This window comes from Parus major, chromosome 15, assembly GCF_001522545.3.
Source record: "Parus major isolate Abel chromosome 15, Parus_major1.1, whole genome shotgun sequence".
Taxonomy (NCBI): Eukaryota; Metazoa; Chordata; class Aves; order Passeriformes; family Paridae; genus Parus; species Parus major.
In genome coordinates this window covers 10,421,021-10,434,153 of record NC_031784.1, presented here as the reverse complement: position 1 = coordinate 10,434,153, position 13,133 = coordinate 10,421,021, and the positions used below count along the sequence as shown (strand labels likewise).

Here is a 13,133-nt window from a genome sequence, read left to right as displayed (position 1 = left end):
GTCTGGCAGAGTCCCTTAGGAGGCAGTGCTGAAGGGCAAAAGAGCCCTAAAGACTGGACATTCCTCAAGAAATCTTGAAGACACAGGAACATGTTGTCCCCTTGTGCCAGAAAAAATAGGCAAAAATAAGGGAAGACCAGCCTGGCTCCATAGAGAGTTTTACATGGAACTCAGGAAAAAAAAAAAGAATTTATGACCTGATAAAGAAGGGATGGGAACTCAGCTGAACTACAAAGATGTCAAGAAGCTATGCAGGGAAATAAGTGAAGGGCCAAAGCCTGACTAGAACTTAATCTGGCCACTGCTGTAAATGACAAAAAGATGTTTCCATAAATACAACAGATACAAAGATAGCTTAAAAAAAATCCCCTTGCTTTACTGGATGCAGAAGGAAACACAGTGGCAAAGGGTGAGGAAAAGGCTGAGGTACTTAATGCCTTCTTTCCCTCAGCCTTTAGTAGCAAGCCCAGGTACCCAGCCCCTGAGCTGGAAGATGGGACAAGGAGCAGAATGAAGCCACATACTCCAGAAAAAGTCAGTGACCTGCTGTGCCACACAGACACCCCCAGCTCCGTGGGGCTGGATGGGAACCACCCACAGGGACTGAGGGAGCTGGCAGCAGTGACCATCATTTACCAGCAGTCCTGGCAAACTGGGAGGTCCCCGAAGACTGCAAGTCAACAAATGTGACACTCCCCCACAGGGGCTGGAAGGAGGATCTGGGGAATTACAGGCCTGTCAATCTGACCTTCATGATGGGCAAGGTTATGGAGATCATCCCTCAAGGCATCACAGTGTACAGGACAACCAGGGGATCAGGCCCAGCCAACGTGGGTTTATGAAAGGCAGGTTCTGCATGACTAACCTGATCTCCTCCTATGACAAGGTGACACAGGGCATGAGGGAAAAGCTGTGGATGTTGTCTACCTGGGCCTTAGAAAAGCCTTTGGCACAGTTTCTCACAGCATTCTCCTCAAGAAACTGGCTGCCCATGGCTTGGATAAGTGCACCACTCCAAGTAAAAAGCCTGTCTGGATGGCTGGGCCCAGGGGGTGGAGGGACATGGGGTGACATCCAGCTGACCCCCACTAGTGGGGTTCCCCAGAGCTCAGTGTTTGGGCCAGTCCTGTTTAATGTCTTTATCAATGATCTGGACAAGAGGTCTGAGGGCACCCTACACAAGTTCACAGATGACACCGATGTGGGTGGGAATGTAGATCTGCTGGAGGACAGGAAGGCTCTGTAGAGGGATCTGGACATGCTGGACTGATGGGCCAAGGCCAACAGTGTAAGGTTCAACAATGCCAAGTGCCACATCCTACACTTGGGTCACAACAGCCCCTTGGAATGCTCCAGGCCTGGGAAAAAGCAGCTGGCAAGTTGCCCATCAGGAGCCTGGGGGGTGTTGGTAAACAGCAGCTGAACATGAACCAGGTGTGCCCAGGTGGGCAAGGAAGCCAATGGCACCTGGGCTGTACTAGAAATAGTGTGGCCAGCAGGAACAGGGCAGTGAAATCGTGTCACTATTTTCACAAAGGATCCGAGTCATGAGATGTGTGCACAGCCTGTCTTGGCACCCATTCCTCAGATGGCATTTTTTCCTTAGAGCAGAGCAAAGAGCACTCCTCTTCTGTAGCTGCCAAGTTGCTCTACTCACACTCCCTCTGGCATCTCAACGATGTTAGCACCTCTAATTACTCTCTCCTTGCCCAGCCCAGGAACTGAACACAGCAGACCTATCTAGGCAGGTCAGGGTGATCCTCTCATCCCGAGAAAGGAGGTCTTGGAGCCATGGCATTACACTTCTCACCTCATCTCGTCTTCCACCATTAGAAGAGCTAAAAGGTTTGCCACTTCCGCCACTGCCTCCCCTTTGAGGGGGCATCTTGTTAAAAGCTTTGCTTTTCTGTGAATTGGAGCGACGGGACTGACTGGAAAAGTTCTCATTTTTTGAATATGAAGTTTCTCTTTTACGATTATAACGCTGTTTGGATCCACTCGCATTCTTTCCATCTGAAAGGAAAAGAAAAGAAGAATCAGATCAGCAGCTTCAGAATTGGCTCCATGTACTGCATCTCACTGAAATTCACCTCAGAGATGAGCTCACTTCAGCCACTATCTTAAGGGCAATGTTCATCAGGACATTAAATTCCCCCAGCAACCCAAACCACTTCATTCCTGTCATTATCCAAAGAGCTGGTCAAAGAGTTTAAAAGAATGTATTTGCTGTGCTCTACCTTTATAAAAAAAGTTACAATTTATCATATTTATGACACATAAAATACACTTCATAAATACACCACTGCCTGTGCTTTCCTTGAAGGCTTCCATTGACTGTTTTCACTCACTTCTGCACTCTACACTTAAAAGATCCCAGCAGATCTAATTCTGTTTAAAAAATACTTTTATATCATCAGGCCAAAAAATGCTGACTGATCTTGAAGCACAAACCAAACACTGTGGCCCTGCAGGGCACATCCCTAAGATCTCAGTACTGTGTCCACCAACCTATGCAACAAGAACTGCTTGCCAAAAACTGAACTTAGCACACCACTGACACTAACACAGGACACAGTGGAGAAGCACAGAAGTACTGCAGGAATAAAGAGCAGAAAAAACAGTCCAGCTCTTGAGAGGGGTTTTCTGTGCCTCAGCAGCTGGTAAATCAAACTGCTAGAACAGAGTTAATACTACAAAGGTATTTCTAGTAGTCACACACTAGATCAGCGTTGCCCAAGGACACAATAAGCTGCAGACTGGGTGCTTAACCTGGCACTTCCACCACCTGCCCCAAGTTTTATTTGTAGCAGGGTATGGTGATAAGCTCAGAAACAAAACTCTTCAGGCCCCAGAAGACATCTGTCGACACCAGCCAGCCCCAAAGTCACTCTGGATACTCAGTAAACATTACACAAACAGCAAGACCTCACACAGTATCTAGTTGCATTTTATAAAAGCCTATTAGTTTCCCTTCTCCCACTTTGTAATCTTCCTCCCCACCCCTTAACATAAATTTTACGTGTCAGGCAAATCACATCACTGTGATTCAGGATCACAGTCTCATATGGGCAGATTCATTGCCTGTGCTTCCAGTTTTTCCCTTTCCCAGAACCACTTCCCATCTACCCAAGCATTTATAACAGCTGGAACAGCATCATCCACACAAAGTATCTTTTTTTGTTGCTGCTGTCATTTTTAAGTTTTTTCTTCCACCTGCATCCCCCAGAAAAGGTGAGCTGAGAACAGGATGGTCTGTGTGTTATTGTATATTACTGAGGATCCAACTTCTTAAAAATAAATTAAGTAATAAAAGTGGCTGGACCGGGTTCTGTGCTGGTCTGCTGCTTCTTGCACTTGCCAGACTTCTTTGGCTGCAACTACAGCTAAAACAGGGCACTATCATTACTTTCACACGATGTGACAGGCCCATATTGCAGACAAACTTCACCATCAGAACTGGTAATTTACTCTGCTATTCAAAAGGCTGATCCTTTAATTCAGAATTAAACCAACTCTGTCAGAACCATAGCTGTGTAACTCAAACACATGCCTGCAGAGCTGGCACTGCTTTAATGCACATCAGGCTAAAAAGACATGGCTTGGGTGTTATCAGGAAAAAACACACCAGAAACTGCCAAGTACTAAGGGTGTGACCAGGTCTGGCTGAATGATTAGACAGACTTTTTTTGAGAGTGTTTGTAGGGAAGGAGGAATAAGCAAATCCTCAGAGTCTCTGGTAAAAAAATAAGTAGTTCTGAAGAGGTTTGGATCACTCCTTAAGTTACTCAGGAGTAAAACTTGTCAGTTTAGAGTTCAACCACCCTCTTAAATCTGTAATTTCAGTAAATGCACTGGAGGGGCACATGCCTGCTGTGTCTGTACCACTTTGCAGTTTCTCTGCCATCTTCAAATGGCAGAGAAACAAAAAAGAAACAACTCAAAAACAATCTGTCTAAAGTGGGTGTTTACAAGGTCCCAGAACAAGGAACAGCTCACCCCTGGAGCTGACAGAAGAATTTCCTACCACTTAAAGTTTTAATCGAGTTACTCACCGCCAACTTTGTCAGTCAGATGGTTTACACACATTCCTGTCATACTACAGGTCCTTTTAAGGCACTTCCTAGAGCCTTTGGGAGTCACTTCAGTGACTCTCATATTTTGTAAGAAAGAACTCTCCACTTGTGCCTTTTTTAAAAGGACCCTACAACAATGCTTCAAACCTGATTTTACAGATCAGTAGTTTCACCCCCCCACCATAAGAATAACTGACCTCAGGAGAAGCCTGGTCCATCAGAGCCATAATGAAATTGGTCAGCAGACAGCCAGGAGCCTGGAGAATGCATCTGTAAATTGGAACAACTTTCCCCCACCCTGAATCTAAGCAACACTGTTCCTTCCAACCTTTCCAGCATACCACACATCAGGGAGCTCTCTGCTTTCTATCATCCATCCCAGCATTCCCATGAAGAGCAGGGCAGGACAGGCTGCACTCAGGCACAGAGAAAAGTGGAAGATTCTCACTGTCATCTTCTCTTGTGAGATCCCAGTTTTAATCAGGGTAAGTTTAGATTTGGAAGTTGCTTTTTTGCTTCTTTTCTTAGCAAATTAAGAGCTAGCAACAGCCAGAGTGTTGATGAGGTACTTACTTTTCTCTCAGATCCTCAGTCCTTTTTCTGTTTTCATGGTATCTAACCTATATATATACAGATTATGTGGATTTATCTCCCCATTCACACTCCAAGAGACTTCTAAAAAATACTCTTTGTATAATTTAAAAACACTAGCAATAAAACTGTTCTGGCATTTTAGAGCAAGCCCTGAGATTTGTGGTTTCTCCTGCTGCTAGTGGGCCTGTATCTCCAAAGATCTAGAGAGAGATGAAGTTCACAGCATTAGAAGAAGCTGTAGGTGACTACTTGAGCTGCAATACTGGTCTGCTAATGGAGTGAGAACTGCTGTCTCCTTCCACCTTTCTTCCCTTTTCTGCTGAGCTGTGCTGAAGCCAGGAGCATTGCACAAGGGGCCAGGCTGACACCAAAGCCACAGGGTGGTTTCATGCAAACACACTGAGGCCAGGCTGCTGCCAAGGCAAACATCCCAGTGAGCAGGAGGTGACCGAGCTCTGGCAGCCCAGCCAAGCAGGCTCACACTGGGTGTGATAAGGCCCAGGAATGTTTGTGACAACTGTCCATCAGCTCCTGAGGACTGCAGAGAACCCCAACAAGCCTATTTTGCCTTAGCTGCTTTATTCCACTTTAACTGGATGTGATTCCTGTGGGCACACTAATACAACATAAAACTTTTCTGTTGGAAACTTTTAGTTTAATTTAGTCTCTGAGGCCAAATTTGAAAGATAGGAGGAATCAAACTTCCACAAATACAAGGCAATGCAGTACTCTATTTAGCCAATTTCCAGCTGCAAGAGAAAGAGAAGCTACCAAAAGGATTCAGGAATATCCATTTCTTCATTTCCTCAGGTGAACAGTGACTACAGGTAACTTTAGAAAGCATCAAATGGCAACTGCTAGACTAGATTTAACCCAATGAACATCTGAAGAAGGTCTGTGGTCCATAAGATTACCTTCCACTTCACAGGATACACAAGATTTCCAGAATACATCTTATATCTGTCCTTAAAGGGGTGCACTACATCAGCTACAAGGACAGTGACAAGTAACTCAAGAAAAATATTCCATATGGTGACATGTCAGGGTTCTACACACAACAGCTATGAAAACACAGCCAGTTTTATTCAGCTGTATCCTGTGTAGTTGTGTGCCCTAATTTTACAAAGGGAATAGTTTCATTTCAGTTTTCAGTACCCTGCAGTTAAGATATTTCTAAATAAACATCTACTCCTATGAAAAGAGATCCTAATTTGTCCAGGTCTCTTTGATGCCCTGTAAAGGCAGCAACTCATCCCTCTGCCCTCCACTGTAGCTCAGAAACAAGTATCACTGAAGTGGAATTATGCCCAAACAAAAATTTTCCTCTGTTTTATTTTAAAAAAGAGGTCTTAAAAAATTTTGGCATTTATTTGATTAAAAGTTTTAGACTAGACAAGAATGGTCATCAGGCTTCCTCTCCCCACTGCTCCTGTGCTATCAGTGCCATTATTTCAGGGCTGTGAAAGGTCACATTCCACAAAAATCACTTAACATTTTTATTCTGGGCTGGTACAAGAGGCCTTTTACATCCTTCCTCAGTCCAGATACTGTGTCTTCTACACCAAGGGATACCAGCACAAATCATTTTAACCCCTTCCTAAAGGATGTTTGTATTCTGTGAACAATCCTCCACAGAGCGTAACACACCACTACAAAAGAAGCTAGAGCTAGAAGGTGTCTCTTGGCAAGAGAGGGACAAAAAAAGTTCTTCTTAAAAAGACTTCCAAGTGTTTCAATTTGAAGTTAAAATTTCACTGCAATTGTTAAAGAGTTACACCACAACCTGGGGAGCTGTGGGTGAGTCACCTCACCTCCCACTTCTGTCAGTCCTGTGGAAGGACAATTAATACAGGTGAAGAGCAGGTAATACTTGGTTACCCAGGACATGACCATGCTTAGAAGGTCCAAAAAGGAGTCAACAAACACCTGCAAGATACTCATTTTGTTAAAATCCTCTGGAGTGCACTGCTGCTTTCTCAGAGGCCTCAAGTAATGCAGCTGAAACAAAGGAGGAAGGAAATTAGTACAGCAATGGCAGTGTAGCAACCTGTTGACACTCTCCCATATACTTCCGGGACTAAAATCACCAATTTAAATCACTATTGCCCCATTTCTAGGTGTTCGGGAAAAAAAAAACCACCAAACCAAAAAGTTGCAAGAAACACTCCCTGAACAGGTTTAGAGAGCTAAGAGGGCTTAGATCTTACCTTGAAATGATGACAAGAACCACATTGGCTTCTGCCAAACTGCTCTGTCAGCAGAACTAGCTGTTTGCAATTCCAGGTGTGACACTTTGGGTTGAATGCCAGATGAGCAAACAACAGCCAGCTAACTGTGAGCTCCCCCAAAGCAGGTCACTGAAACCGGGCCACGGGGAATGCTGTGTACAGGTACCAGATCCCCTCAGTGAGGTATAACACAGGTACAAAATAAAGCTAAGGGCTCTATTCACAGGCACTGGCAAATACATGGTCTTACTACAGCTCTCAAGCTGATTACTCCAATACTAATAAAGATAAAGCATTAATCCTTAAAGGAAGAGGAGAGTAGGAATCCCAGCTCACCAAACAGCGAGCAAAGCCGGAAGAGGATGGAAAAAGAAACCACAAACAGGCAGTGACCTGAAACGCCGCCTATTAAACCCAGCTGAGACACAAACAACCCGACAAGGCGAAGTTCAGCTTCACCACAAACCCAAGGGCGGCACAAGGCCGTGTTTCCCCGCAGCCCCCCGCTCACCCCTCCGGCCCTGCGGAGCCCCCTCCCAGCTCTCACCGCCTTTGGGCTTAGACTCCCCCGCGGCGGGCCCGGCCGAGGCGGAGCGCGGCTGCTGCCCTTTGCTGCCGGCCGAGGATCCGGGCGCACCGGAGCCGCAGGGGCTGCTCTTGTCCATGGCGGGGGCTGCGGGGGTCGCGCCGGGCGGGCTCTGCAGCATCAACGGGCGCCCCGGGCGAGCGGCGGCCCTGGGCGGGGGGGCACGACGGGCGCTGGCGGAGCCGGCGGGGGCCCAGGCTCATGGCCCGCGGGGGCGACCGGCGGGGGCGGCGCAGCGCGGACTCGGCCTCCTTCATGGCGACATCTTCTCGCTGCTCCGCTCGAACCGGGGAAGGCCGCGGGAGGCCGGGCCGGGCCTGCGGGGCTCCGGGCGCGGGGGAGAAAAGAGCTGCTCACGGAGCCCCGCGGGGCCCGGCGCTGCTGCCGCCCGAGGGGTCGGCACCACCCCGGCACCCACCGGCTGCTCGGCGCCGCACCGGCCCCGGCTCGGCCGCCGCTGCCCCGTAATGGCGACGAGTCGCCCGCAGCAGTGGCCGGACCCGGATGCAGCCGGTCCGGGCAGGCCCCCGGGCATGACGGGATTTGTAGTCCTGGGCCGCGCGGGGCGCGCCGGGAGCTGCGGGCCGGGCCCTGCGCCGAGCCCGGAGCCCGCCCCTCGCTCCCCACCTCAGCGGCATGGAAAATCATTCGGTATAAAATCATTGCTACAGATTTGCAACAAATAATCGTAAAAGTTTTGTTTGTTTGTTTGTTTTTAAAAAAAAAATCTCATCGGGCCTACTTGAAGTGGTATTTCAAACTTTTCCCTCAAAACAAAAGGGGAAAAAAGCCTCACAAGGCAACTCGGATCCTAAAGGCATTTATTTTAACCTTTAAAATACATTCTTGAATACATCTCCTGATGCCTTTTCTATTATTTCAGGGATGATAGCTTCAAGTTCCATGGGAGAGCAATTCCCAGCTTCCTAAAAAAAGTATGGGTGGAGCATGTAAGGGCATCTTTACCCTTAATTCATAATTCATACCGTGATCCGAATCTACAGCCCCTCAAGTAAAAGCTTCACTACCAGTTTTGTACACACAGGCCACATGCTCTGTAACACCAGTATCATCAACAAATCTAGGAATTTGTGTTTTACACGTTTCAAACATATCGTCTGTAAATGTTATTTTTAGAAAAACCTCATAAAGGCCTGATTTTAACACCTGATTGTTCCCTAATTAGGTCTGTTGTTCTTGGAATTTCTGTGGTAACTGCTGTAAGAATAGTTCCCACAGTATTTAGATCTTCTGGATTTGTGGGGGAAAAACCCCTCAACTTTCTAACAAAGTTGCTCCTCCACATTTGAAAATAAATAAGAAATAGCACATGCAGTACTAGAATGAGAGTATAGAGACACAAAACTTCTAAAAGCAAAACACAACATTTTTATTAGCAAATTAACAAAGGCTCTGAAAAGAAAATAAAGGCAAGGAAGACTTTCCCCAGATAAAAACAACCATATCATTCAAATAGTGTTCAATATGAAGATATTAGGAGCGAAGACTGGACATCGTTACCGGAGCTGCAGTGCCACACACAACACCGCATTCCTCCGGAGACCGACTGGCACCCGGCACAGCATCGCTTCAGACAGCTCCGAATCCTTTATCACAACCGTCAGATCACACGTGGTCACCTATAATAAAAAAGCATGCAAAGTTGCCGGGCACGGGAGGGCGGGGGCTGCGGTAGGACCCGCAGCTCCCTCACGGTCCGGCCGCGCTCCGCCACCCCCGTCCGGCGGGTCCGGCCCGGCCCCTGCGCCCCCGCCGCCATTGCTCCTGAGCACCCCGGCCACGCCCCCTGCGCGCCGGCCGCCAGCCATTGGTCACCGCCGGGAGCGCCCCCGCAGCTCATTGGCCAGGAGCGGAATGGTGGGCGGGGCGTTCCCCCACCCCGGCGTGCCGCGCGCCCGCTCCCGTTTCCACGGCGACGACAACGCCGCTGCGGCCCCGGTAACCGGGAACACGGGGAGAGCGGCTGCGGCCTAACTCTGCCTAAAACAATTGTAATGCTGTTGGCGCTGTAATGAACAGGGAGGGGATTCGGCTAAAAGCCTCCCGCTACTCCTGAGAGCACCGTTTGCTGTACAAGAGCAAGAGCCTGGGTCGTTCTTTTGGCCTGGCTGGCCATTACCTCTGCTTGGTCAAGGAGCTTTGAGCCCACACTAGGAAATTTCGGAGTTTTTTCTCGGTATGATAGCTGCTATCAGCAGAGTCTGTGGTTTCTGGAAAAACACAGAGGGCACTGGGCTTATTTTCAAGGCTCCACGTATTTTCCTTCCCTGCAACACAGCACCAGGGGTAGGACATGGGACAGACAGGTGGCCTTCGACCCAGGCCAAGGGCTACTACAGCTTCTTCTTGTCCCTGACAGAGCACAGGCCTGTCTAACCACTGCATGCCTTGGTGACTTAGGTACTTAGCTCAGCATTCAGCTATTCTGGATTTCAGAAGAGATTTCTCTAAGGTGACACCTGGCCCCAGGAAAAGTCCAAAGTATTGCATGACCACAGTATTTCACTTTTCCAAAGTGGTGTTGCCCCTTGAGGTCTTGTGTGGATAGTGTTCCACGAAAGGCTATTACAACCAAATATTTATCCTCTTTATAATGACTGTGATTGCTCTTTCAACTTCCCATTTCTCCACAGCCCAAACAGTACAGAAGCTGCTGCACATTTCTGGGGGCATGTCTGTATCCTCTACCACAGCTGCCTGATCAACCATGGATGTCTGTATCAAGCAGTAAGGAGGGTTCAGCTGCAGGAGCAAGCCCCTGCCAGACCCACCAGCCAAGCAGCCCCACAGGAACTGTCATTCCCAGCACAGCCTCAGTGCCACACAGTGCCACCACTGTCACTGGGTGTGCCAGGCAGGGGCACAGCTCGAGCAGCCCCAGCTCACGTTAAGCACCCACTCTCTGGCTGGGAGTGACAAGCACCACCCGAGCCCTGACACCCACACCAGGCTCCCACTGCCCTGGGGCTCTCACTCCCCTGGAGCAGCCCTGGCAGAGTGCAGCTGCTGCCCTTTGGTGCGGGGCCGGCACAGGAGGCTCCGCTCCACGCCCGGTGCCCGGCAATGATGACAAGTCACGTGCAGCCGTGTCCAGAGACGCTGCAGGCCCCACACAGAGCCCCACACACCCCCTCAGGCAGCACTCCCCTTGGCTTGATCAGACCGAATCATCACTGTCACCACAACAATACAAATCAGCCAGAAATAACAACCTGGCTGGGGTAGAACTTGGCTTTTATTCTCCAGCGCACTTCTCCAGAGACAGCAGAAAAAGAAACAGCTCAATTTTTTGGACAGCACATTCAGCAAAACAAGATGGGGAAAATTATTTTATAAAAGTAAAATCAGAAGAATAAGAGAAGTTTGAAACATAAAGAGCTAAACACTGTCAGTACTTGCATAGCACTAGCAGTAATCTGGAAATACAGTAGATGGCTATAAAACTTGCAAAAGCAAAACTGCTCCAATAGCTCTAGTAGCAAAGGAGGAGCCTTCTGAAAAAAAAAATAAATACAAGGAAGACTTTTTTGGTACTTTTCCTTTTTATATCCACAATGTAATGTCATCTGTTACAACATAATCCCTGCCATTGCCCTTGAAGATCAAGGCCTGTGTCCTCAGGAAGGCTGCAGTAACTAGTCAGAGAGTCCTGTAACTGGATGCAAGTTTCAGTAACAGTCCATGGTTCTAGCCAGACTTGAACAGAAGAATAGCGACTTGGCCGAGGTAGAAGTAGATGAAGTGCTTGGTCTCATGAGTCACATAGCTGCCAAAATTCCTTCCCACGATGCAGTGCCAAGTGGGATTGTATTTCTTGTCAAACTCCTGCAAAACAGATCATGACAAATCAAGAACTCTTCTAATAGGTATTCACTTTCTGAGCAAGGCAATCAGAGGAAGAACAGATGCTCTTACATACTAGGATTATTTTATTTACATCTTACTGTTCACCTGCTGCTTAGTCAGACACACAAAAACCCCTCAGCACTTCTGAACTGAGCAGTAATAAGTTTAAAACATTACTTTTGTTGAAGGAAAGTAGTCTTCTATTCCCCCAAATTCATAACATGATTGAATATACAATTCTCAAGTAAAAGATCATTAGTTTGAGACAAAGCCATAATTTAGACTTCATTGTTTATCAGCAGCACAGCTGCTGAACAGGAAATTCTCTGCCACATGCTCTGAAACAACAGTATGATCAATAAATCTAAGCACCTATGCTTTACATATTTTCAAATAAATCCTCTATAAATTCCCAGTAGTTGCTACAAAGGATATTTGAAAAGTACTGAACTCACTCTTCATCTTTCATAGGTACTTTCTGCATCTGGAGAAATAAAGCCTTTCTGTATTCTGGTCGTAGCAGAGACAACTGTTCTGTATGAATTAATTACTTCCCATGTTAGAGAAACTTCTCCATCCCAGGTACCCCATATTTTAAAGTTACCTCCACCCCAAGTGTCCTGGAGCAGAATCTCAGGCTTTGAGTGGTACAGCAACAGAACAGCTCCAGCTGGGTGCCTTCAGAAGGACACCGAACAAAGAGATTCCCAGGCAATTACACCCTCCCAATCTCAGTTCCCCACCCTTCACAGTTCAGACCGCTAATGACATAAGGGTCTGAGGACTTCTTGTTCTTTATTGCGTCTGGACAGTCTTTTTTATCTCTCATGTTGAAGTTTCTGCTGACAGCTATAACTTCCTTATTTTCCAGCCTGAACTAGCTCTTGAGGCCCTTTTTCACAGCGTTAGGTAGAAGTTAGCATATCCATGTGAAAATTCCCAGCTTGTGGCCTAAACCTTTATCAAATTTAGCTTCTCATGCCAAGCAGCTAACTCCAGACAGTGATCGGCCTTAACATTTCAACAGCTCTTCCACTCAGATCACTTTAACTTCTACTGACGCACTTTGATTTCTCCGTTCTCCTGAGCTGACAAAGCAGGAAATATAATCTGAACTAGATCTTTCTCGTGTATTGTTAATCCTACAAAAAGGATGACACAGATGTTTCAAACAGCAGATAATCAGTGCCACCAGGATATTTTTTTGGGGGGCTTATATCACTACATAAGGACAGGTGTGATTACAGAGAACTGCAGAAAACTACTTTTCCCCTGCTATTTTTGATCCAAAGATCGAAAGATCTTTGGCAAGAATTATAAAGAGATCCTTAAGATTAAATTAAATACAAGTGAAACCAAGAACAAGCTTCCTCTCAGAGGAAAACCACAGGACAGCTCAATAGAGTCGCTGTGTTTTGTACCAGCTCATCAGTCACAGGGAGAGTCAGGTGCCACTCTATCCTCACGTGGACAACGGGACAGTGGTAAAAAAGGCAGTAAGCAGAAAGGACTGCAAGAAAAAAGCAGCACCTAGAAAGGTCCATGTAAAAGGTGGGTAAAGGAACACATGGACATCAGCCTAAAGAGAAAGTCTAACTTGATTATCAAGCGTCTCTAGAACTTGTTTTTCTAGCACTACTTGCCCAGCAGCATTCTCCCCAATTGATTTTTCATGTGCACAAAGATATCACGAGCATATTACAAGCCAACATCTACCTTCTTTATGTGAGCAGCAATGTCCTTCTCAATGTTGTATTTCTCCAAGGCTTGAGTTGCACATTCCAC

At 47.0% G+C, this 13,133-nt stretch overlaps 1 protein-coding gene across 4 annotated transcripts in view; it reads right to left on the bottom strand.

The window, feature by feature from the left end:
- The window catches only part of RNF10 (ring finger protein 10), a 64,201-nt gene extending 56,187 nt beyond the window's left edge, over positions 1–8,014 (bottom strand). For 3 of the 4 annotated variants that reach the window (XM_015643838.2, XM_015643839.3, XM_015643841.3), the window contains exons 1-2: positions 7,443–8,014; positions 1,811–2,013 (exon numbers count right to left, since the gene is read on the bottom strand). In XM_015643838.2, coding sequence (XP_015499324.1) covers positions 1,811–2,013; positions 7,443–7,602 — 363 coding nt within the window. In that variant the 5' untranslated portion in view covers positions 7,603–8,014. The remainder of the gene's footprint in view (positions 1–1,810; positions 2,014–7,442) is intronic. The other variant, XM_015643840.1, reaches the window with a different exon arrangement.
- Positions 8,015–13,133: the final 5,119 nt, after the last annotated feature.